General features: G+C 34.0%; 1 protein-coding gene across 3 annotated transcripts in view; it reads right to left on the reverse strand.

Moving 5' to 3' along the window:
* LOC110023616 (probable ubiquitin-conjugating enzyme E2 24) overlaps positions 1-7,875 on the reverse strand; it is a 45,389-nt gene extending 37,514 nt beyond the window's left edge. For 2 of the 3 annotated variants that reach the window (XM_020723105.1, XM_020723103.1), the window contains exons 1-4: positions 7,652-7,875; positions 5,837-7,058; positions 5,638-5,724; positions 4,056-5,547 (exon numbers count right to left, since the gene is read on the reverse strand). In XM_020723105.1, coding sequence (XP_020578764.1) covers positions 4,056-5,537 — 1,482 coding nt within the window. In that variant the 5' untranslated portion in view covers positions 5,538-5,547; positions 5,638-5,724; positions 5,837-7,058; positions 7,652-7,875. The remainder of the gene's footprint in view (positions 1-4,055; positions 5,548-5,637; positions 5,725-5,836; positions 7,059-7,651) is intronic. The other variant, XM_020723104.1, reaches the window with a different exon arrangement.
* Positions 7,876-25,475: the final 17,600 nt, after the last annotated feature.

The raw sequence follows: 25,475 nt of genomic DNA on the forward strand, positions 1-25,475 counted from the left end.
TCACCGTCGGCGGGGTCGATGGCGTCGTCGGCGCCCTAGTTCAATTCTACACATTTTGGTCCTTTTCGCTCTGAATTCGCTCCTTTTTGCATCTTTTTGCTCCAATGATCCTAATTCATCATTCATGCAACAAAGCATAAAAAATATCTTACTTTAAAGTGCAATATCATCAAAAATAGTATAAAATAAGTATGAAAATCTCAACATATTTTCCTCTGGTCAAGGACATTCTAAACAGAATTGTCAGACACAAGTTGATTATCAATAAAGTTGTTGATCAAAATTAATCAACCTAAAACCAAAAAAAATCAAGAGAAGCCATATGGAAATCGGTGACAACTCCCCGTGGAAAGGCCTGAACACAGGGAGCTTGTGAGTGCCAAGAAACGCGTAAGGTCGACACCGGTGCTCCTCTAAGCTCGAGCGTGACTTTAGTGCAGGAATACATCAGAAAGAAAAAGCAGGGGAAAGCTCTCGGAAACGTGAGGCCTGATAATCAATCACGCAGAGGCTCGCGACGTTGTGATTGTATGAGGCTCTGTGTGAGAGAGGTTCGGTGCAGGGAGGAAGAAGGATTGGCGGGGGATCATGACAGAGTAGAGGAATTACAAGACTCTATAAGAAGAAAGCTCGGATGCGAGCTTTGGAAGGCACGACAGAGAGGATAAAAGTTTTGAAAAGGCTCGGGATCAGGGAAGTGTGGGATTTTCGATAGAGTTGCGGCAGGTTGTTTGGGCTTGGGAAGGTCGCAGCATAGGAACGAAACTCGGCGAAGCCGGTGAAGGCTAGGGCAAAGGATTGCTCACAGCCGAAAGGATCACACAGAATTCTTGTGTGCAGTGGTTGTCGTCATAACAGAGAGAGGTGGCTCTGATATCATATCAAGTTTTCAGCAAATTTGTTGAATGTCTTTTTTCCCTTGTTTTCATTCAATAAATAATAAGTTATACAATCTATTTTAGGTAACCTAATAATACATAATAATATGTACAATTTATTTTAGGTAACCTAATTACACATATTCCTAATCTAAACATTCAGCTATAAAGAAATAATCAAGAAAGGAAAACCAGGAGAGAATAATTGGAAGTAATTTAAATAAGGCAACTCTTAATTCTTTCTAATTTTTTTCATGCTTAATTGATAGGAGTTTGATTAAGCTTTTAGAATTATATTTCTATACAAGTATCCAATTCACTTGCTCTGGCTAGAAAATAATACTTCTTAAATGTTCCTTCATTCGTGAACATCAGAGTTTAAAGTTAAATGATGGTTAAAACAAATATTTATTTTAAAATGGCAAGAACAACAGCTATGCTATGGTCATGAAAGCTTCGTTCAATAAAAAAAGTCGCATAATGGAGTCTCGCAAGAACAACAGCTATGCTATGGTCATGAAAGCTTAGTTCAATAAAAAAAGTCGCATAATGGAGTCTATAAAAGACTAAAATCAAAGATGGTGTATCCCCAACGCATAATGATGCTACCACCAAGGTTATGTATGTAATGTTAACATGTGAAATACTTTTAATTTTAACAATGGGGGTGCTTCTATGATTCAAAATCATTTGTCTAATTCAGCCCAATCTAGTTGTTGCAAAAGCTACCCTCTATAAAATGACAATGAATCACAAAGAACATACCACCTAACATACAAGAGAAGGTAGTTCTGAACAACCAAAAGCAAGAAAACTGGATAAGAATAGCAAGTGAGGGGACTAGGATTAATATGGAATAATGGAAGGGATAGAAAGGAAAACCATTAATTAATCATAATGTTTACAAGCTGTGCAGAGGATTTTGCTAAATTAGCATGAAAAGAGATGCAACTCTATGCAAGGAATCATAAAAATTCAAAAATCAACCCAAAACTAGCAGAGATATTGATTTTGTTAGTATTTTCAAAGTGCCCACCACAATATGATGCAAAGGGTTTTTTTTTGCTTCAATGCACGAAGTCAAAAAGAAGTAATGCTTTTAGTACTTAGTTACTAATTAAAGCATTCATAGCTTATATATCATAGATACATATTTATATTCCTATGATAGTTATTTAATTTTTTGAATCATCAGATAGTAAATTTTTAACAAATATAATGAGAGTCTTTAATATGGTAAAAAACCCTTAGATCTGGTTCGGCTCAATGTAAGAGTCAATCAACTGGTTCGGTTGAATGGATTACCACAATAGTTTGACTAAATAATTTGTCCATACTACTCGAGTAAGATGGATTGATCTACCAGTCATGCTTGCTAGTTCGACTAGTCTGTTTGACCAAAAGAATTTAGCTCATTATCAGCTAGTTAAGTGTGATAGACCAGTTGGGCCAACAAATCCATAGCAAGTTTGGCGGCGAGTTCTTTTAACCAGCAAAGTCCCCAATTCACCAATTTGCCCAAGGACCAAATCAGAACCCATCTCAAAAGTGATTAGACTGAATAAAAATTTAGGTTATACATTGGCTATTTTCATCCTGTACACCATGTCGTATCGTGTACAGAGTATTTTTATGTTTATTTTTAATCTTCTTATGTAACATTTTAAGAATCATACCTCAAGCCATCCCATCTATAAATAGAGGAGGCCACCACAAGGAATGATTGATCAGATGAGGGAGATAACCACTAACCCTATAGCAATAAAATTCTTGAAAGATTTTCCCTTTCTTCTGACTTACCCCTCTTAGTCTTTTTTTTTTTTTTGTTCTCTCTTTTGGTTTTTCTTCTCACACAAGTCCCTTTTAAGTGGTGGATACCGATATAGCAATAAAATTCTTGAAAGATTTTCCCTTTCTACTGACTTACCCCTCTTAGTCTTTTTTTTTTTTGGTTCTCTCTTTTGGTTTTTCTTCTCACACAAGTCCTTTTTAAGTGGTGGATAGCGGCTGATATTTTAGGATCCAATATCAACTATAAGAAAAATTAAAAATATAAATAACAAGGTAATGAAATAATACTTAAAAAATGGAGACAACGTGAAGCATAAGAGAACCTGAAGATGAGGCATCAAAAAACATTCTTGAGAAGAAGCTTGAGAACAAGAAGATAGTAGTGTCAAAAATTAAAATTCATGACTAATGGGCAAAAGAGCGTGTAAGAGAAGAACTGCCGAGAATCACCTAGAACCAGCAAGAGAATATGGAGACCTAATAAGCAACAACTAAAATACTACGAGAGACAATAAAGAGAAGTGAAAGTTAATGCCTAGTTATTGCAGTAGGTTTTTATATTGAGCAGGAGCAGAGCACACAACACTATGATATACTATGATATACTATGATATGACAAGACAAAGCAGCATGAAACTCCGGTATGGCTCAAAACCTGCACTTCACAAACATATGAGTCAACAAATCTCATTACTTTACTACAAAAACTCACTTCTAATAACACTGATTTAGATATAATTCCTCCATTTCTTATGTATAATGGTTACAGCCACACTAACTTTTTTAAACATTTAATTCATACTCCCTAGTTAAAAGTTTTAGAATCCGGAAAAGGGAATGCGGCATCAAATGTGTAGTACATATTTCCTGCAAACATTTTCACTTAAAGCTTTTCACAATACAATTTTTCCCTCCCCCTCTTCTGGGGCTTTTCAGCTATCAACTCAAGAGAAATCGCCAAATGGAAAAACAAGCAAAAAATTCCATCAAAACAGAACAACCAACTTTCAAGTAAAATAGAAATCAAAAGGTTTGTCTCATATGATTTTTTGTTGTTAAAACACAAGATCTCTGAACAAAGGTTAGAAAGTCTATGTAAAAAGTATTTTCCACTTAAGAACCTTGTCATGCAAAAATCATTTTCTCCAGTGAATGGAAAAGATTATTCACCCATGTTCTTCAAGAAAATTTGAGTGGTACAATCACATAGAGAATCAGGCTTGAATTTAGAAGAAAAGGAACTCCTATATACAGTCATTCTAGCAAACCAAGCAAAGTTTCACAATAAATTCTAGCAGTTCAGTAACACTAGGAGCCTAACATGTCCCTAGAAAACATGTTCTGTAAGCATATCAGACAATATAAGAAGAAGATAAGAATGCATACCTTGGAAATGAGACCGCTGGTCCATCTAACTAAAACACTTTCGTTCGTGAATCCGATCACAAATCCAATGCAAGACGCATAACTGGCAGGACAACTATCAAGGCCATACGAAAGAGCTTTTTTCTTATAGTCATTTGCATGAAGTAATGAGGGGATTGTTATTTTTTTGGCAGGGATGCTTTTGTGCTCCAGAATCTGCTCAGTTCCAATTTGAAGATTGGGGATATTCTCAAAATTTTCACAATTTGGAAATCGTATTACAATATCACCCAGTAAATAAGAAGCATCGGGATGCTCAATCAGTTCATAAGCACTGATGATTTCCTCCATATCCCTATTGAAATTTTCAGTTTTTTTAGGCTCAGCGGTTATCCATTTCACCTTCACAATTTGTTCCAGTGACTCCACACTTTTCACAACTCCCAGATGCTGGACACTTGATGCCTCCATATCTTCACATGTGACCTTCTCCGTCACAAATTGTCCTGGCCAGAAGTCATGCTCTCCAATATTACTTGCAGGAAGTAAAACTTCTGGATCTACACCAGCAGAAACCAGACCATTCTGCCATAAAACATCAATCTTGGTTCTGATCCTTGCAATGGAATATATTTCTTTGCAGAGTTGATCACTTACTCCTGAATGATCCATCTTTGTAAACTGGGGGGCAACAGTAACGAATACTGGTTCTTTATCAGCCATTTTAGAATAGTTTTGATAGTCAGGCGGCAGAGTACAGCAATCTCCTATTTGCCAATTCGCATACGGAAAGCAGGAAAGTAAAGTAAGCATCCCTGGATCTTGAAGACTATTGGGAGGAGAAGAAATGCATCCAAGACACATGAGAGAAGTAACCCATTTAACATGCACAAACCCTACTTCTGCATGGCAAATAGTACCTTCAGTCCGTCCAGCCTTCCATGAGCCATATAACCATCTTCCATTTTCAGAAATTCTGTTATGATTAACACTGACACGCTGACCGGGACAGTAAAGTGGGTGAGATCCAATTTCGAATAAGATAGGCGACAAGGGTACTACATCATCTGAATCTCCTACCATTATCTCACATTTGGAACCATTATTCAACAAAACAGTTACCCTATCAACAACCCTGCTCACTCTTCCAAGCCAATGCCCATGGATTACATAATCCCCTAACGAAAAAGGGCATACTTTGACAAGCTTTTTGCTATTCACACCTTCAATTAGCTCACCAGATATATTCTCCAGGTCCACACTCATATCGACATCCACCACACGTCCTAACTGCTTTGAGGGATCACTGATGGAGCAGACAATATCACCATGTACAAACCCTCTTTGAAATGCAAGAAAATCATCTATCTTCTCTATGGTCTCATCAAGACATGACAAAATGCTCCAAGCACGCCCACTATATGCTGATTCAATACCATCATGTTCCTCAGAGTCGGTGCTTTCAGTGCGGCTTTCAGAATCAGAATCACAGAACATATTCATCACACCAAACCTGCAATAAATTATGCTAAACATTCCAATCCAAAACAAAGAGATGCCACAAAGCATTTTACCATTGGAAAATTGAAATAAAGATACTGACCTCTAAATCTCTAAGAAAGCAGGAGCACGACACCTATAAATATAAATCTATTGATTAGCCTTCACAGCTAACAATCACATCAAATTCCTGAAAGAAAAAATTGAAGCAAATGAAATGCAATTAGAGAAAGAAATTTTCAAATATTAGTTGCAACTCCTAATATCAAGAATGAACAAGAGAGAGAAAATTATGTGCTTACTAATAATTACAAACAATGTTTCTCAACTGCCCACTGTTCTTAAGAGATCTTGAACTGATCAAAATTCCTGGATGCAGCTTATACATTGCTAAACCACTTCTTGAATAATGAAGCACAGTTGTAAGGCAAGCAGATAACTTCATAAACTTGATGCCAGAAAATAGCCATCCAGATAAAAGGGCAGGGTTAACTCATCAATCCAATAGATATTTAAAGCTCCACGAGAGTGTTTCACAGAGTTGACACAGTAGCAAATTAAGTACTCCAAATTAAATCTAATAGGGATAGATGTGTTTCATTTGCCAAAGGAGATTTGCCCACAACAGGTAATGGGAAAAGATAAAATCCAAAGGAGTTTTGCACCAGAAAAGTAATGCCAAAGGAGTTTTGCACCAGAAAAGTAATGCCAAAGGAGTTTTGCAGCAGAAAAGCAATGCCAAAGGAGATTTGCCCTTGAGAGAACTATGTAACTGATCAATGCCAAAGGAGATTTGCCCAAGATAAAGACAATACAATTGATAAATGCCAAAGGAGATTTGCCACCAGGAGCAATTTCGTATGTAATGAATGCCAAAGGAGATTTGCCCCGGATAATGATGCGGAAGCAACAAGTGCAAAAGAAGACCTGCCCTAAAGGGAGAATATATAAGTGATAAATGCCAAAGGAGATTTGCGCCAAACAGCAAATGAGAAGGTGATAAATGCCAAAGGAGAATTGCCCAAAGAGCAAATTGTGCCACGACAAGTAAGCAATATGTTAGGTGAAGATTGCCTGCTTAAGTTAGCATAAGAGGTTGAAATTGGAGAAACAGCCAGAGGAGAAATGCCAAAGAAGTGCCAAACATTCAGAAAAGCTTCAATTTTGACCTAAAAAATCTTATTGAGTAACCCTTCCAACCAAAAAGATGCTCCATTCATGAAAAGAACAAGTCTTCAGATACCACCGGCTGGCAGAGACTCTTCCAGTGCAGAATTCAAGATTTTATGCAACACAAATCATCCTTGCTGAAGGTCTTTCTTGCAAATAAAGTTCTCACCCGGATAGGAATATCTACCCTAAGAGATCAAATCCTATTCTCCCATTCAATATGGATATGGATGGATGGAAGTCCTGAAGTTGATTTGCAGATCACCCTATGCACAGCTTTTCATCATATATATCCATATCAAACAAATTTTGTTCAATTAGCTTTTCTTGGAGGGCCTCTTCGTTTATCTGTACCTGTAATCAATCAAAAAACCATAGCACTCAGCAGAAACATGCACATATTCTAAACTAACTCAATCACAATCCATAAAATTAAAAAAATAAAAAAATTAAAAAAAGACCACAATAGCTCCTTTCCTACAGCTTTAGCGGAAAAAATTCACGAAGAATTTCTTTAGTTACAAAACAGTAACAAGTAAGATATTTGCAGAGAACTGCAAAATAGCACTTTCTGGATTGAAATCAGTTTTGTTTGAAGCCTTGCAAAACATCTCAAAAGTTTCGACAAAGAAAATCCAATGAAAATCTAATTTCCAAATTAGGAGCTAATCACCGCGGACAAATCGCTGTTCCTCATTTCAACATTTCAAGTTATTGGAGCAATAATTTCTAATTAAGCACATGAGAACGTCATTTGCCCGACAATAACAAGTATTCAATTCCACTGCAAAGTATTTCCAAAAACAGACACCTTCAATAACAAAAATAAAAAAAAAAACCAACGAGAAATCCTCGAGAACCCCAAAGAACTGAAATCCAAACACGGAAAATCAGAGAAAATGAAACCAAACGGAACAATTAACAAGAAACAAAATCCGAAGAGATACCTGCTAACCAGATGGAAGGATTGATGTTCGTTCTTAATTTCTCCAAAGAATCGTCAGCTAGCGGAAGCAGAAGCGATTCGAGGAAGCGGCTCCCATCTCATGATTTCCATAACTCCTCCCGCTCCAGTCAAGTGATCATTGTCTCCCTCAGGTTCTGCAAACGGAGAGTGATCGAATTTTATTCAACAAATGAAGTGCGGTTAACTATTACTTGATAATCATTTTTTTTTAGCCGGTCGGACTTAGGATTTTATACATAGGAGGAGACAATTTCAAAGTTGACCTCAAGAAATGCGGGTGTGTGGGCCCCACTGTAATAGTAAATTAGAAATTGAATTAATATTTATTATATTTGTATGCTTTTTATGTGAAGTTTTCCTCAAACTATTTGATTGGACTACACCAAATTAAGTTGATAAGATATGAATTTTGATATAATTTTTAAGTCTCAATGCATCCAAATATTTAAATAAAAAATTATAAATATTAGTTATAGGATGGTGAGCTTCAATTTCATCAAATTTAAAATATTTAAATGTGATAAATGATATCAAAAACATATTTGTTGACCTCATCCTTGGTGAACTTCCCCCTCTAAGCACATGATCATTTATCTAGTTCCCATAAGTGGGTTAGCTAGCCCTAAACTAGGTGGCTCAACTATGCTTGGTCTGGTAGGACCAGACTTTGTTGGGTTGGTCCCTGTTTTGGCACGAGTGTGGCCTAACTTGGCTTATGGTTGGTTTAAAGAGGCTTGGCTTAGTTAAACTTTAATTATAACTGAAATAAATTTGATAATTGATTCAATCCAATGTAATTAAAATTATATCATCTTCAAGTCCACCAAAGTTAAATTAAAATTTGAATTAATTTAAACCAACTTAAATCCCACCTGAACTAAGTCGAAATAACTTCAAATTAAACTATATCAAGCTTAAAACACAACTAAATTAAAACTAAAATCCAAATTAAACATATTTTTATTAAAAACTAAAATTCAAGTGAATGTATGTATGTATGTATTTGTGTATGTAAGTATATGTGTATGCATGTAAACATGTGCATGTATTTGTATATCTATGTAGATATGTGCATGTATGGGTATAGGTATGTATATACATGCATGTATGTGTGTGTGTACATATGCATATACATGATATACATATCTAAATGTATATGGATGTTTGTACATACATATATGTGTATATATGTATATAAACTAAAAATAAACATATGTAATAAAGAGAACATAAAATTATATAAATAATCTAATCTAATCCAATTTTTCTTTAGTTATAAGATTTAATTAAAACTAGTATAAATTTATCAAGATATAATTTGAATCGACATTAATCTCTGTGTTTGTGTGTTTATGTGTGTGTGTGTGTGTGTGTGATGTGTACATGTATGTATATATGTGTGTGTGTGTGTGTGTGTGTGTGTGTGATGTGTACATGTGTGTATATGTGTGTATACATGTATGCATATATGTGTATAAATATAAGTTGAACTATGGTATAAATCTAAAGCTAAACTAATATAATCCATTGAGCTTAACTAAACAAAAACTAAATTTAATTAAATCTTAATCAAATCTAAAACAAAAGATAAACAAGGCTTTTCACTAAAGAAGAACACCAACCACTCGCCCCCACCTCCTCACCACTTGATGGAATATGCTGCTTCTAAGTTTTTGCCGCACTTTGGGATATACCTTTGTATACCTTATTATATAAATTAAATATATATAGATATTATATTTTTAAGCAAATGATTTTAGATGATGTGGATGATTCATTAAATATGATTGATAATTCCAATTAAAATGATCTGTTATTGCACGCGTTTGTGATTAAAACCAGTCAAATACTCCCACCCCACTAAAAAAAAAATGATGGATTTTCTTTCAAACGTGTGCAATCTACATATAATCTCTCTCTCTCTCTCTCTCTCTCTCTCTCTCTGTCTCTCTCTGGTGTGCGTGCACGAACCGGTTGACTCTTTGGTTGGTAGGCTGTGTAAGACTCCCGAGGTTCCGAGTTCGAAACTTACCTAGAACAACATACGGGTGGATCACAAACTCACTTTCTTTATATATATATATATAATAGTACTCTCATTTGCGCCGCGTTCTCAGGTCATTTGGCAGTGCATCCGCTTCGGCGGTATAAGCCCCTTTGGTGTGGGTTTCGAATCCCTCATCCGCCGACTCATGCCTTAAAGAGGGGGTTCTCGAATATTTAGGTGCATGGTTCGCTCCCAGACCTGACGGGGGTTGAGCTAAGAGGGTGGGTTTGAAACCTCACGGCCTGACCCATTCTTAAAATACTAATAATACTAATAATAATAATAATAATAATAATGTATTTTCTTTCAAAAGTGTGCAATATACATATAATCTCTCTCTCTCTCTCCGTCTCTCTCTCTCTGGTGCGCATGCACGAACCGACTAACTCTTTGGTGGGCCGACTGTGTAAGACTCCCGAGGTTCCAGGTTCAAGGCTTGCTTGGAATAACATATGGGTGGATCACAAACTCACTTTTTATATATATAGTACTCGCATTTGTGTCACTTTCCCAGATCATTTGGTAGCGTGTCCGCTTCAGCGATATGAGCCCCTTTGGTTTGGGTTTGGAAACCCTCTTCTGGCAGTTGATGCCTTAAGTAGGGGGTCCTCGACTATTTAGGCGCATGTGTCTCCCCCAAACCTGACGAGGGTTGAGCTAATAGGGTGGGTTGGGAACTCACGCCCCAACCCATTCTTAAATAATAATAATAATAATAATAATAATAATAATAAAAAAAAAAATATTGCTCGCATTTTAACATAAATTTAATAAATTCAAAACTCATTCTCATGAAAATCGCATCAAATTACTTTAATTTTTTTTCTTTTTGTTGAATAATCTTGCTAATGCGGATGAGTCATTAGTCCATTAGTAAAGCTAAAGAACAGTTTTTTAATGGCAGATGAAGCCTGTTGAAAAGTTGAATGCGGTGGTGATATAATTCCACATTATAACGTGCCTGCTTGGTTGATCATTAGCTGCTCACATATAACTTTCTGCTGCAGTAAAATGCCACTTGGAATTGCAAAATTAAATAGGATCCTCCACTATAAAAGCGCATATTTATTTATATTGAACTATTTCTGTGGTGTATATATATATATATATATATATATGTTATAACATTAAGTCTAATAAATTTAATAGTTACTTCACAATAATTTAAAATGTTGCAAGCTAAATGAATTTAAGAAAAATTTACGGACCTAAACCTAAATATGCATTCGGAGTCCAATGGCGGGACGTCACGTGTCAAGTGGGTTCCACCGTTTTTAACGCTGACCGATACCAGTGTATTACGGTGTGGCCCACTTAACATGTGGTGCCCCGCTATTGGACTCCGAACGCAAACTACGTTAGGAGTCCTGATGTAATATTTTCTTCACAAATCTTATATATTACATATCCAACACCTAACTCTCGTATTTACATTCATATCAGTCAAAGCTTTAACATCATATCAAAAATACGATCATCGTTATCTTCTTAAAACTGAAATACACATTTTCATGTATAGCTTTATAACCTCAAAATGATAACGAGTGTAAATATTTAAAATTTGGGTGATAGATATATAAATGCTTATAAATTATGTGATATGTATGTAAATGTTTCTTATTACTTGTTACTAGTTGTTAAGAAAATATGAAGATGGTTTGATTCTTGACATTTCTATGTTCCTTGGATCCATAAAATGTTTGTATTGGCCTATCTAGTGATATGTTGAATGTCTTTAAGATTATATGGTATGAATATATTATTTGATGCAATTGATTCCTCATAATTTGTTGTCTTTGATATGAATGAAACAAATGTCTTTTTAGTTTCTCAGTGGTTATATTAAGATAGAAAGTCTAATGAATATAGTCGATATTTATCTTCAATCATTAATTTGGGGCTATGTCAATATGATGTGGGATTTCATGCAATGATTCTATATCATGCAATACTTTAAGCATGTTTGTAGCATCAATGTTATTTGCTAATAATATAGTTGTCATGCATATGTAAGGTGGCACATATCTAAATATTGAAGCTTAAGTGTTAGATATATAAATACAAATTAATTGAGGGGTATGCATGTTGATCTTCCTTTTTTATGCATAAAGGATGTCAAAATGTGCCTTGGATGTTTAATGAAAGTAAAATCCTTATCATAGATGAAAATATTGAAATTTATTCTTAGTAAAGGAAATAAATTTAGAGTGAAAATAAAACAAAAATAAGGATAAAATGCATTGAAAGTTGAATAATATAATGCATAATACCCTAAGTTAAGGTTCAATTAGATAATTTAACTAGGATTTGAGGAATAGAAAATTCAATATTTAATGAAATCGTTTTCTAATCAGCATGATATTATTTTTTGGAATATTTTTTTAGAATATTTTTTTTAATTAATTTGTATTTTTAAGATTTACTTGTTTTTTAGATTGATTTAATTGATAAAACTCGATTTTAAGTCCAAAAAATTTGAAAAATTTTAGATGAGTTTAAGATGAGCTATTGACCATATTGTAAGAGTTTCAAATTAATGGAGGTATTTTTTATTAAGTTAAGATTGAAATAAAATTTAATTGAATCTTTAAATCTTAAAATTTAAAAAAATGGTTAAAATTAACAACTTAGTTTAATTACATTTTTATATTTTTTTTAATGTCATTTTAGTGAATAAAATAAGATTGCAAGCCATTTAAATGTGTCAATTATTTCATATCTATTTTCAAAGTTTTGTTCATTTGTTAATTAATTAATTAAATAATTATTTTAAAATTTGGATTAATTACTTGAACTGATTTATGTTTAGTTTTTTTTATCAAATAGATTCCAAAATTTATAAGTATTTTCCCAAGGAAAAGGACCTCTAAGGGGATTTTCCTCTTTAGTATCCAATTCTCTACCACTTCTCAACTTGATTGCATTAATTTTCTCTTTGTTTTTATGTTTAGAATTAATTTTTGTGTTACTAGTAAGTGCTCTCTGAGGCCTATTGCTAAGTGAGTTAACAATTTGTCTCAGTTGATTCTCAATATTTTTAATTGCAACACTCTGACTTTGTATTGATTCCTCATATGTAATACGACTTCTTCTATAGACAACTTCTTTTCCTTAATTTGTTGGTTATTGGTAAAGCCATGAGGATAAGAAGGTCTAGAGTTAGTACTACCCTGGTTGTTCTAGTTTCCTAATAAGTTCGCTTGATTGTTCCCCCATTGCTGATTTTTACCAGTAGAATTATTATTTCAGTTAAAATTAGGGTGGTTTTTCCAACCTAGGTTATAATATTTAGAATATAGGTTATTGGGTCTATTATTAATTGCATTTAAAGTCTCATATAAAGTTGATTGAGAATCAATCATTTGTCCCAATGAGTTTTCCTCGCTCACATGTGGTGTTTGAGGTAAGTTCATTATAAATTGGTTTAACTTCCTAGATATCACAGCTGCTTGAGATGCCAAAATTGAGATCACTTCAGTATCATGAACATTAGATACTTTATTAGGATTTACCCTTTCAGAGGGTCATTAAAAGTTGTTAGTAGCCATCTCTTATATTAACTCATATGCTTCATCAAATGGTTTAAACATTAATGATCCTCTAATAATAAAATCTATGATAGATCTAAAGAATTCTACTAACCCATTATAAAATGCTTGAATAATTAACTAGTCTGACAAAGCATGATTTACCCTTTCAGAGGGTCATTGAAAGTTGTTAGTAGACATCTCTTATATTAACTCATATGCTTCATCAAATGGTTTAAACATTAATGATCCTCCAACAACAACATCAATGATAGATCTAAGAGATTCTACTAACCCATTATAAAATGTTTGAATAATCAACTAGTCTGACAAAGCATGATTTGGACACTTCCTAAGCAGTTCTTTAAATTGTTCATAAGCTTCGTATATTGAATCACCTTCATACTGAGTAAATGAGGTAATATCATTTTTAAGCTTAGTTGTTTTTGAAGGTAAATATACTTAGCTAGGAATTTCTACGCTAAATCTCCTCAATTTTTAATAGATCCAGGTGTTAATGATTTTAACCACATCTTAGTTTTATCTCATAAGGAAAATTAAAAAAGAGTAAGTCTAACAGCGTCGTTTGATGCGTCGTCTTACTTAAATGTAGCACATAACTTTAGAAAACTAGAAAGGTGTAAGTTAGGATCCTCAGATGGAGTTCTCCCAAACTGATTGTTTTGTATCATTTGTATTATAGCGGGTTTCAGTTCAAATGAGTTAGCCGCTGCAGTAGGGGTTTGTATACTTAAGTAAATTTCATCCGTTGTAAAGTTTGCATAGTCTCTTAAAGGTCTTTGTACGTGATGTGTTTGTCATTTCTTGTAAATTGTGAAGTTTTTCTTATTTTCAGATTTTTCTTATAGTTTGTTCTAGCTTATAATCATAAAGTACTAAATCTTCATACCCTGAACTATGCATAAGAAAATAAATTTAAGAAAATAAAATTAAACAAAGCACTTAGTTTATATATATAAAGAAGTAATTAATTCCTACAAATTTGGTTAGAAAACTTAAATAAAATGCTAGGTGTTTCTAAACTAACTATACATAGAAGAGTTCAAATTATACTTTCCCTTTGTAGTGAGAAATCAATGTAGGAATAAAATGTTTAAAGGTTTAAATGTAGTTTTGCGACAAATAGAAGCAACTCTATTTTTTACCCTCTTCTGAGTGCATAAAGAACATTGGATAACTTAGAGTTAAGTTCCTAAATCCTTGGTTATGTTGGGTAGGTCTTAGCATGTCACTCTAGATTATCCAATGTGCCCTCAATTTTGGACTAACCTAGTCTTTAGTTTAAAACTCAATATCAAATTGGTTAAGGTTCTAGTCTATCATCCTAGATTCACCAATTTACGCCCATCAAAACTTATCTTTTTATCTATTTGCACTAACCCATGGACTATCTTATCACCCACTAGATTAATGTGATTCTTACTAGTTAAGAATACATAGCTCTACCGGGTTATTACGGATTCACAATAAGTTTTAACATACCAAATGACTAGATTGAATATGTAAATGAAGTACGAAGCAATGAATTATCACAAGTATAAAATAAGAGAAACCTTAAACAATTATAATACTCCACATGATTATTTCTTATTTTAAGAAGAAAAATAAAGAAAAATACTCAGACTTCATGGGATTAGCACAACAAAACATGATTTATATTAAAATTTAAGTTTACATAGTAAAATAGAACTCAAACAAAAGTACAAAATACTTATCTTAAACTTCCTTCCAAGCAAATCTTTTGAAGTTCCTTTGAAGAATACTTACTCCAATGGACACACAATGACACACTAGACTCACACACACACTCTTCTCTCTAAAAGCTCTTTCCGCAAACACCACCACGACATCCTTTTTGGCATCTCTTGACTCATTTTATGATAACTCTTGAAATCACTGAGAGTCACTTCAAATGCCCCTTCAAAATTTGTCCAAATTTAATGCATAATAATCAAAAGTGATTCTGGCGCCTAGGCGCCAACCTTCTAGAAGCCCAATATAACTGCCTAGAGCCTAGACGCCAGAACCTAACGCCATGGTGCTTGACTCTCTGTTTTCACGTATAGGGTCTGGCGCTTAGGTGCCAATTTACTTTGCGCTCCTTTGCTCCATTTGTCCCCATTTTGCTCTGTTTTCACTCCTTTTTCTCCAAAACTCTATCTCCTGTACTCGTAATAAAAAAAGTAATATACCTTCCATTAAAGTACAATATCATTAAAGTGCAATATCATTAAAAATGAACATAAAATGTATATATAAAAGAAGCACATTTTTTAGGCATGTCACGTCTTGCATTTCTTTGTTCATCCAAGAAATTTTTGGATTTTTAGGGTAATCAGTGTAGGAGAAGATCTTTGTTGGGAGAGTTGATTAAAACCTTTAATTTGTATATTGTGTGCATTTACATCAATTATTTTGCCTCTTTTCTTCAAAAATTTTCATTGATATTGCTTGAAATGACTCTAAAATGACTCAATTATTTAAAAAATTCTTTTGGTCATAAAAAATTTAGTAACTCCAAAGCGCAGGAGCGTTATAATGAATTTCTTGTATCAAAGAAACTTATTGTGGAGCGGAGTTTCATTAGCCCTGGGGGTGGGTAGAAATTCTGATTGTAACTCGTCATTGGGATGTCCTGTGTTATACTACTGTTGTGGTTGTTATTTTTGTAGTCAGGGATTTTTATGCTAACCTCCCTGATGCCACTCTCGACTTAGTCTTTGTGAGGGAGAAGAGAGAAGCTAGTAATCCTCATCGTATTAACGGACTATTTTCATTAGAAGATGCCCCTGATAGTTTTTACTCCAACTTTGTCCCCACTGACTCTGAGCTTGGTGATATCATCAGATTTTTGACAAATGAGAGCGGGGTGTGAAAATTGGAAAATGATCATAAAGTTAATTTTTCTTCATCTTAACTCACTGTACCATCCAAAGTTTTGCATTATTTCATCTCAGCCAAGCTTCTTCCTTCTACGAATTTGAGTGAGGTGACCCATGAAAGAGTTACTCTTAACTATTGTATTTAGATGATGAAATCTATTGATATTGGTTCCATCATTTATCAGTCTATTATCAATGCTACAAAGGGAGGATCTACTCTAGGGTTAGGACACCCATCTCTTATTTTTACCCTTTGTCAGTAGTTTAGTGTTGGTTTTGAGGCATGTGAGGAGCTAATTCACCCATTAAAACCTATTAGTAAAGCTAATTAAGTTTATATGATAAACATGTTTTTGGGCATGAAGAGAGTTCTTCTCAAGCTTCTTTTTCTTCTTGGCCATCTACCTCTTATTCTTACTCTTGACCTACCATGAGCATAACTTCAATGTATGAGAGATTGAAGATTATAGAAGATGATCTTGCTATTACACAGGCACAAGTGTATGATATTTCAAATTATTTTGCACATTTTGATTCGTAGATGAAATGTCAAATTGTTCACGACGCTTGTGTTTGTGCTGCTCAGATAGAGATGTATGGACAAAATTAGTAGATTTGAGGTGATAAAACTTTTATGAGCAGAGCAAGGCAATGGAGGAGGACTCTGGGGAGGAAACTTATGCAGATGATAATGATGATGAATGAGGATGAGGAGGCAGATTAGAATGTTTATTTTTATTTTGATGTATTTTGATGTGATGTACTGATGATTTTATTTTTCTCTGCTACTGCTGTATTGATGTATTTATTTTTTTATTGTGTTGTATTGGACATTTTCTTTTGATGCTGATGTTATAAATGTCTTGAATTAGTATTTCTTGCTGCTCTAGATTATATGTAAACTTATATATTGTGATATAGTAGTTTTCTTTAATGCATATTTCATGTTAAACTTGTTGAATTGAGATTCACTTACTGCTATATATTTGTATTTTTGTTTATACTTGTATATTTTTCATGACAGACTCATATGGTAGAAAGTAATTTAGTTCTATTTTCTCCCTGCTTATATTTCTTTTCAGATTGCTATACATGTTTAAAATCAAGTTTGGAGGGAAGAAAAATCTTTAAAAAAGCTAAACTTTATTTGTACTTAGTAGCTTACATATAAAATTGATCACTTTAAAATGACTTATGGTATGTGGTGTTACCTGTAGGGTACTGTAATTTTGATTTTAGGGATACTATAGAAGACTTAGTTGAACTTTTTGATGAAATAGACTATGCTAGAGTTAAGGTATTTAGTATGAGATAATAGGAATATGATTTTACTATTTATAGTAGGAAGAATTTGTACTTTTAAAAAAACTTGGACTCTTATATTTACACTTTAAGAGAATTTAAACTCTATTAAAACTTATTTTCAAACTAATACTTACAACTTTTAAGTGAAAGAAAGTAAGATGAGTTTTAAACTTTAAGAAGAGGATAATGAAATTTAAAACTATTTAAGGACTATCCATATATAGTAATTCTCACATAAAAGTGTTAAGGATTACAAAGATCCTGAAAGAAAAAAAAAGAAGAAAAGAAAAATATATAAAAAGTGAGGAGAAGCCTAAATAAAAATTGGTTTCACTTGAATCTTCCTACTGAAAAATACTTAGATACAATCCTAAATTTATTTTTATTCCAAAAAGTATTAGTAAAATTTTTATAAATTCTGAATTTATACTTTTTAGGAATCCCTAATTTGACAAATTATTATTATTTTTGAAATACATAAAAATTAAGATTCCTAAGTTACATACTAAATATGCTTATACACTAGTCTTAGTTTGATTCACTAGATTTTCTCCTAGGTTGCACTATGACGTTCCTGTGACAAAAATGTAGGAAATATTGAAGAAACCCACTACCTTAAATCAACAAAATTGGTTTTTAAAGTTGTAGTGTTATTTGGGGACAAGTAACATTTAAGTTTGAGGGATTTGATATGTCTTTCAACATGTTAAATTTCCTCTATTTTTTTTGCATTTGTTTTGATGAAACTACACTTTAAAGAAGGATATTCTTGTGTTTTTTCTTGCAGGTATAACATGTAGGACACATGGAGCAAAACAGAGTTAAAAAGGAGCAAAAAAGAGATCATGGAGCATATTGAAACCAACAAGCTTGACGCCTAAGCGCCAAGCTCTGGGCGTTAAGGCACTCCATCCAAGCAACTTGGCACCATCCTATTGGAGCCTAGACGCCATAACTAGCAACAACCCAAGAGGCCGGCGCGTAGGCGCCAACTTCTGGGTGTCAAGGCGGGGCCATTTTTCTATAGTTGATCCACCACGACTTGGAGAGTTATGTGGTGATTTTAAGCAATTCGAGGCATTTTCTTGAGAAGAGACGAAACATTCTGAAGGAGGAAGAGAAGTGTAGAGAAGCCAAGGAGTCTTAGGGAGATCTAGGTTTTGTTCTTACTTTTCTTGAAGGATTGGTGAGGGGTTTAGAGAGAAAGCTGTAAGGGAAGCATTATAACATTGTAAGGAGGATTTGGACTCATTGTTGAAGGATCTTTTCAACTCTTTTCAGAAGAGAAAAGCTAAGTATCATGTTTCCATTTGACTTAGACTTGTTGCAAACGCAGATTTAGTGCATTTGTTTTGTTAAATGATGATGATTTTTGTTGTAATCTTCATGCTTTGTGAGTAGATTTCCTTTACTTTTCTCTTATGATGAATAGGTAGGAATTGTATGATGCGTTGAATGCTTTTTAATTGGATTTTAATACTAATGTGATGATCTTTCCTTCTATGCTTCATTTAATTTTTGTACTGGCCATATAAATTGTTAAAAGTTATTGTTAACCCATAATGAATTAGAAGAGCTATGACATAAACAACTAGGTAAATCATATTGAACTAGTGGGTGAAGGAAAAGTAGTTCATAGGGCAATGCAAATAGATAGGGAGATAGATTTTGATGGGTATAAATTGGGGCATTCTAAGATGACAGACAAAAATACTTACCAAGTTAAACTAAACTTCTTTACGCACTTTGAAAATGGTAAACAAGATATATGCCCCTATTTGTTACTGGCCATATTAGAAATTCCTGATATTCGATCTTATAATTCACTTAGAAAATCACAAGAGAAAAGTAGCTTTTATATCTTGAAATTCAACAAACTAATTTATATCATTCGGTTTAACTTTAAATTTAGTGTTGTAGTTAGGAGTAATTGTTAGAAAAGCCATATTAATTTGCATTGCAAACTTAGACCTTATCGTAGTAAACTAGAACTTCGCCTTAAGGACACATTACCTACTTCCTTTTGGTTCTTTTGAGATCGACAATCTGGACTCAATAGAGACCTATATTATTAAAAAGATGTGTTCACTTGCATGAGAAATCCTAGTGAGTAATAATACCTAATTTTAAGAAATTAATTAATTTTCAAGGGAGTCGATCAAGTTTCTAGAGCCATTACTAGGGTTTACATTATTGTGACAATCTCTGGGGTAGATCAACAACTAGCTTCAAGCTCCTTACTTGTGAGGATTTTGGGTTTTAAGAAGTGTGTTCAAACTGTGACTGCTTGTTATTGTTGGGTTGTAGTGTTTTGTTACAGGGTTCCTCCTAAATAGGTGGCCTAATGTCCTCAACTCTAGGGGTCTTTTACAAGTACAGTAAGTAACAAAATAATCGTGTTGCATGTGTAAGTAAACAAATATATACAGTAAAGTGAAGTAAAAAGAAAGTGGTAGTATGTACCTTCCTCCTCTGACGTCACTGCTAAAGAGTTAAAATTACAGGTAAAGCATGCAAGTATTACGAGGAATTAAACCAACACAAAATACATGAGCATATGTATATATAAAAAATTTAAATGTCACATGTTATGAAAGATTGAAGCTGAGTATAAGAACTCAAGTTAGGGGTGGGCTCAGAATCAAGACCGAAGCTCTGACAATTCTCGAGGGACTTTCGTAGGCAACCATCAACATCATGTATATAATACCCAACTTAAGGTAAAATGCTACTAGCAAGTCAAATAAGGGAGGGTAACCCTCAGCTAGGCCTATGTGACAGACACATGAACTTGCCAAAAGTAACACTAAAAAATTCTTAATTTATTGTACATCCAAGTAATTTAAGCTTTTCATTTAGCAGGCAAGATATAAATTTTATCGGAAAAGATGTTATATTATATGTTCACAAATTTTTATAAATCAGACAATTCATGAGTGAGTCACACCGTTGGACTAGAGCCACCAGTAGCTCATGAGAGTGGGGGAAACATTTTAGCAAATATTGGAGGATAGTAATTCCAATCTTTCACACTCACAGAGTCATCAATTTTAGAGATACAATACTATTCCACTATCCTACATATTTAGATGTCTTTTTCATCATCGCCCACACCACCATCACTCCAACTTATACACCAACTCAATGATCCATTTGTGGCCATATTTTAAATATCCTCAATTGTCAGGAGGTTTTAAGTGTAGTGTTCAAACTCACACCCTTGAGCATTGGATATTACTGTAGGTTAAGTTAGAGCAAGATATTTCTAATTAACATACCTTAATTTGAATGGGATCTAAATCATATATTGGTGGGTCATTATGTAATTCATTTCATTTTTTTATTTTAGTGATTGTTATATTTTTTAGGATAATTTTCCCCAACAAATTGTACTAAGCCCAAATGTTCAATGAAACATCCAAAATCTTATAAAGGTATTCAAAATGTAATCCTGAAATAGCTTTAAGTCCTCCTGGAGCACCCCCAGTTCATTTTTCCTTTCTACATTGTTGAGTTGATCGACCCACTTGCATTAGTAATATTTCATGTTTTAAATTGTACTCAGTGTTTTATGTCTTAATTAACTCTCGAGTAAAGACATTTGTCAATTCTTGATATTATAGTAGGGGTCATATGGACAAAACTGTAAGGGTGTTCTATTGAGCTGGAGCCCGTAGTATCTCAAGATGTTCTATTATCACTCATATTTCTCTCAACCCTTGAATTCTGTTAAGTTAAGCCTAGCTCACTACAAAAGCTCATAGTGTCTGAAGAGCAAACTTATAGTTTTTGAAAATTTTACGAGATGGATTTAATCTTCATCAAAAGGACTAGGGGTTCTCTCCGAACAATGATTGGGGTTTAAATCAGTAACATGTGAGGCTCCCAATCCATACCACCTCACCATTTGATCATTCACGCTCTCATATCTTCCTATATCCAACTATTCAAATAATTACCATTTTACCCTTTTATAGAAAATGCCATGAATGGGTTGCTACACTAATTATCCTTTATGTCTCAATCACTTCAGCGAGCTTATCATCACAAATTTTATCCCATTTCCTGATGATCCAACCTAAAATTTGATTAACTTACGGTTAGCATGTAAAACCCCAAATTTACCATTATGCCCTTAGGGTTAATGATCCCATAACTCTCACATTTTTGCCATAGTGATCATGAAACTTCTTTGATCTATTACTCATGAACTAATTAAGACAAAAATGTGAATTATAATTTTTTTGATATTTTTTTATTTATTTACTTATATAAACTAATAATTATGAATTCCAATGATAATTAATTTAATTGCCTAAAATATGTTCTCCGTCCTTAAAAAAAATTATAATATTGCTAATGGTCAGAGGACCAATTAAGATAATTTTGATAATTTTTTTTATTATATTTTAATTTTTATAATTTTTAATTAATTTTAATAAGAAAATAAATAAATAATTTATATTTTAAAAAAAATAAAATTCACTTTCATTTTTGTTTAATCCCTTTGAATTTACTTAACTCACTAACTTTCATTTCATATTTTTCTTACTTAAATTTTATTTTTTATATTTATTTTAACCAGACAAAGATGAATCCCAAGGAAAATTATGGCTTTTAGGGTTAGAGGTTCTCTTTGACCTTAAAAAAAATTAGAGAACATTCCTAATCACATGAGGAATAATTCCATAAAATTTCATGCCATGATGATTAATAATTAATTATTTATGATTATAATAGTCTCTAGAGTATTTAATTAATTTAAAATTAAATATAAGACAATTACTTTTAATTTTAGGTTCATTAAACTTTCCTCTGTTCACTGGGAACAAGGAGTATTTTTCTTTTATTTTTATGATTTTTCTATACGAAGATATGATTTTTTAAAATTATATTCCATATTCTATATTTATTTAAATCAAAATATCTTGATTTAGCTACTTAACCACACAACAACCACCTTATCCTCGCCGTCTACGAAGGCCCATGCGTCACTTTGCAGTTGGTTGCACTTTTCACGTGTGCTGTCCCATCACCTCATTGTCTGAAATCTTATATCACTCTGATCCGCCATCCAAACTGATTCACGCCATCCAAACTGATTCGTGCTATCCATTTTCAGTACATGAAAATGGACGGCATCCGATCATCATCCCCAGTGGACTATAACCCAAGAACTATCCATGATCAAGGGTTAAGATCTCGCTTTCTTAACCAAATTAAGTATGATTTGTTCCTACACATTCATCTAAGTGAGACAAACACATCTATATGACTAGGTGGACATTTATTTTTCAATTTCTTCATAAAAGACCAAAATTGAGAGAGATTTAGGAATTTTTTAGCTATACCTTTGCCCAAGAGGTGAAGCCTCAATTAGGATGGTTAAAAAGCTTCACATTGGCACCACACACCTCCTTCAAGTGTTGATTTGATCTATGGATGGTTCTAAGTATGACTTAGACCAAAAGGTGGCTTTGGTGTGGTCTAGAGCTATGGTAGAAGGTGCAGGAGAGGGGACATTTGATTGTGGAAGTGGTTTTGAGGTGTGGTAAAGCTTTTGTGACAATTAATTTGAAGTTTGGAGGAGTTTGGTGGAATTACTGAAAATGTTCTGGTTTTCAATGGATCAATGGAGAAATTAGGGTTTAAGGTGGGGGACAGTGGAAAAAAATGATGGGGATGAGCTTTGTGTAGGTTTTAGAATAGTTTGAAGTAATTTTGGAGGGGCTTCACCAAGATTTGTGCACTTCCTCCATTTGGTCGTGAGGGGGTGATGTACTTATAAACTCGACTATTGGGCTTAATTAACCAAGGAAAGGGATGCAAGACGGTGCTTATGTGAAGAGATGACTAGGGAAAAATTCCAATGGGAGTGAGCAATGATAGATGGGTTTAATTTTGGGTTTTCCCCCCTGGGTGGCTCTCAAGCTTAGGCTTACCTCCAGCCATGGTTGTTTGTCATGGCATGGGTGGTCACCATCTAATTGTGGAAAGTCAGTGGTAGTGAGAGGTTCTATATATGGTGCAATCACAAGGTTACAAAGTTCCAGACAAAGAAAGTTTGGTCTGTAGATTGAAGAAGAGGAACTATGGCTTGAAGCAAGCCCCGAGATAGTGGAATAGGAGATTTGACAGGTTCATGCCAGAAAATGGGTATATGAAGTGCCATGCAGACCACTGTTACTTCACCAAACACTTTGGTAATTATTATATCTTGCTTCTCTTGTAAGTGGATGATATGTTGATTGCAAGGATATGAGTATCAAGTGTGTTCAAGATGAAGGATTTAGGTCTTCCTAGTAAGATCCTTGAGATGATAATCTGCAAGGACATGCGTATAGAAATGCTAAAGTTAGCTCAGACAGAGTATGTTGAGAAGATCCTACAGAGGTTAAGTATGAGTAAGGCAAAACCAATTAGGAATTCCTTAAGTAGTCGCTTCAAACTATTTAAGGAGCTATCATCTAACTCTAAAGCAGAGCAAACACAAATGTAGAAAACTCTATATGCTTAACAGTTAGAAGTTTGATGTATGTGATGATTTGTACCAGAACAGATATCTGCATGTATAATGAAAGTGGCCAGTTGGTACGTGGGATCCAAGAAAGCATCATTAGGAGACGGTAAAGTTGATTCTCATGTATTTGAGATGGACAATCAACAAGGAACTTTGTTATGGAATTACAGGGATCAATCTATAGGGATTTGTAGATTCAGATATGATAGGAGCCATGGATAGTAAGAGAAGTACAACAGGGTATATCTTTATATTGGATAACATTGTGTTGAGTTGGGTTTACAGGTTGCAGGTGATTGTTGCACTTTCAACTACGAATTACAAAGGACAAATACATTGCCATCACTGAGGCTAGCAAGGAAATGATTTGACTAAATAATTTCATGATAGAATTAGGTAAGGAGCAAGGGATCGAAAAACTCTACAGTTATAGAATGAGTACAATTCGTCTTAATAAAAATGCTATTTTTCATGTCAGGACGAAATACATTAAGCCGACTTATCATTTTATTTGCTTTCTCCAAGAAGATGAGCAATTTGAACACAACTCAGAATCTTGCAGACATGTTGACAAAGGTGGTGGATGTTGAGAAACTGAAGCTATGTTTGGCTTCAATTAGGTTTCATGAAAGTTGTGACCAAGGGCGAGCTACATCACGGTACGTAACTACACTATGTGACTATGAAGACGATTCAGATGGAGGTACATGTACAAAGGATTTTGTTGGGTGCTATCATCTCCAAGTGGGAGATTGTTGGGTTTGTGGAGCCAAAGCACCAACTGAAAACCAAGCGCTCGACGCATATGCTTTGGGTTGTGTGCCCTTAAGTGCCCACTTGGGCACTGCTCGTAGAGACAATGACACCTATGCACAGGGCTATGACGGATATGCGCCCATATGGGGCGTTGCTCGCTCGTCCCATGTACCCCTATCTTAAGCCCTTATTCCAGAGATTGGCACATTGATAAGGCCGGGCACTTATGCACTCAAAGCAATTTGTACGGAACTTTTTTTAAGGCTAAATTTCTGCGGTGCATGTGTAGCTTCCTGTGCGAGTTCTTTGACAAGTTCTTGGTGAATGAGAGAGGCGTTGGAAAGGAGGATTTATGTGATTTCAGTGTGCATTTTTTGTGTCAGAACAAAGTAGGAAGAGTTTGGAGCGAGGTTTTGTAAGTTTCTTTGATAGAGGAGAGAAAATTTAAGTGTACTCTCTGAATTTTATAGTGAAATTTGATAGTGATGTAGCTCCGTGATTTTTTTTCGTTATCAGGTTTTTTCACATTAAATCTCACATGTTATTCTGGCTTACTTGTGTTTCGTTCATAGATTTGTTCTGATTTTTTGGAATATATGAGATTCTATTTTGTGGTGGTGTGGCTTTGATTTTAGAGTCTAGGCCCTAATGAATTTTGGGAAAGAAATTTTTCGGAAAGTTCTCTTTTCTTCCAACGATATACTCTTGTTTCCACATTTTCATTTTATACATAATTTTACATAAAT

Source organism: Phalaenopsis equestris, unplaced genomic scaffold (genome assembly GCF_001263595.1).
Source record: "Phalaenopsis equestris unplaced genomic scaffold, ASM126359v1 Scaffold000225, whole genome shotgun sequence".
In the NCBI taxonomy this organism is placed as follows: Eukaryota; Viridiplantae; Streptophyta; class Magnoliopsida; order Asparagales; family Orchidaceae; genus Phalaenopsis; species Phalaenopsis equestris.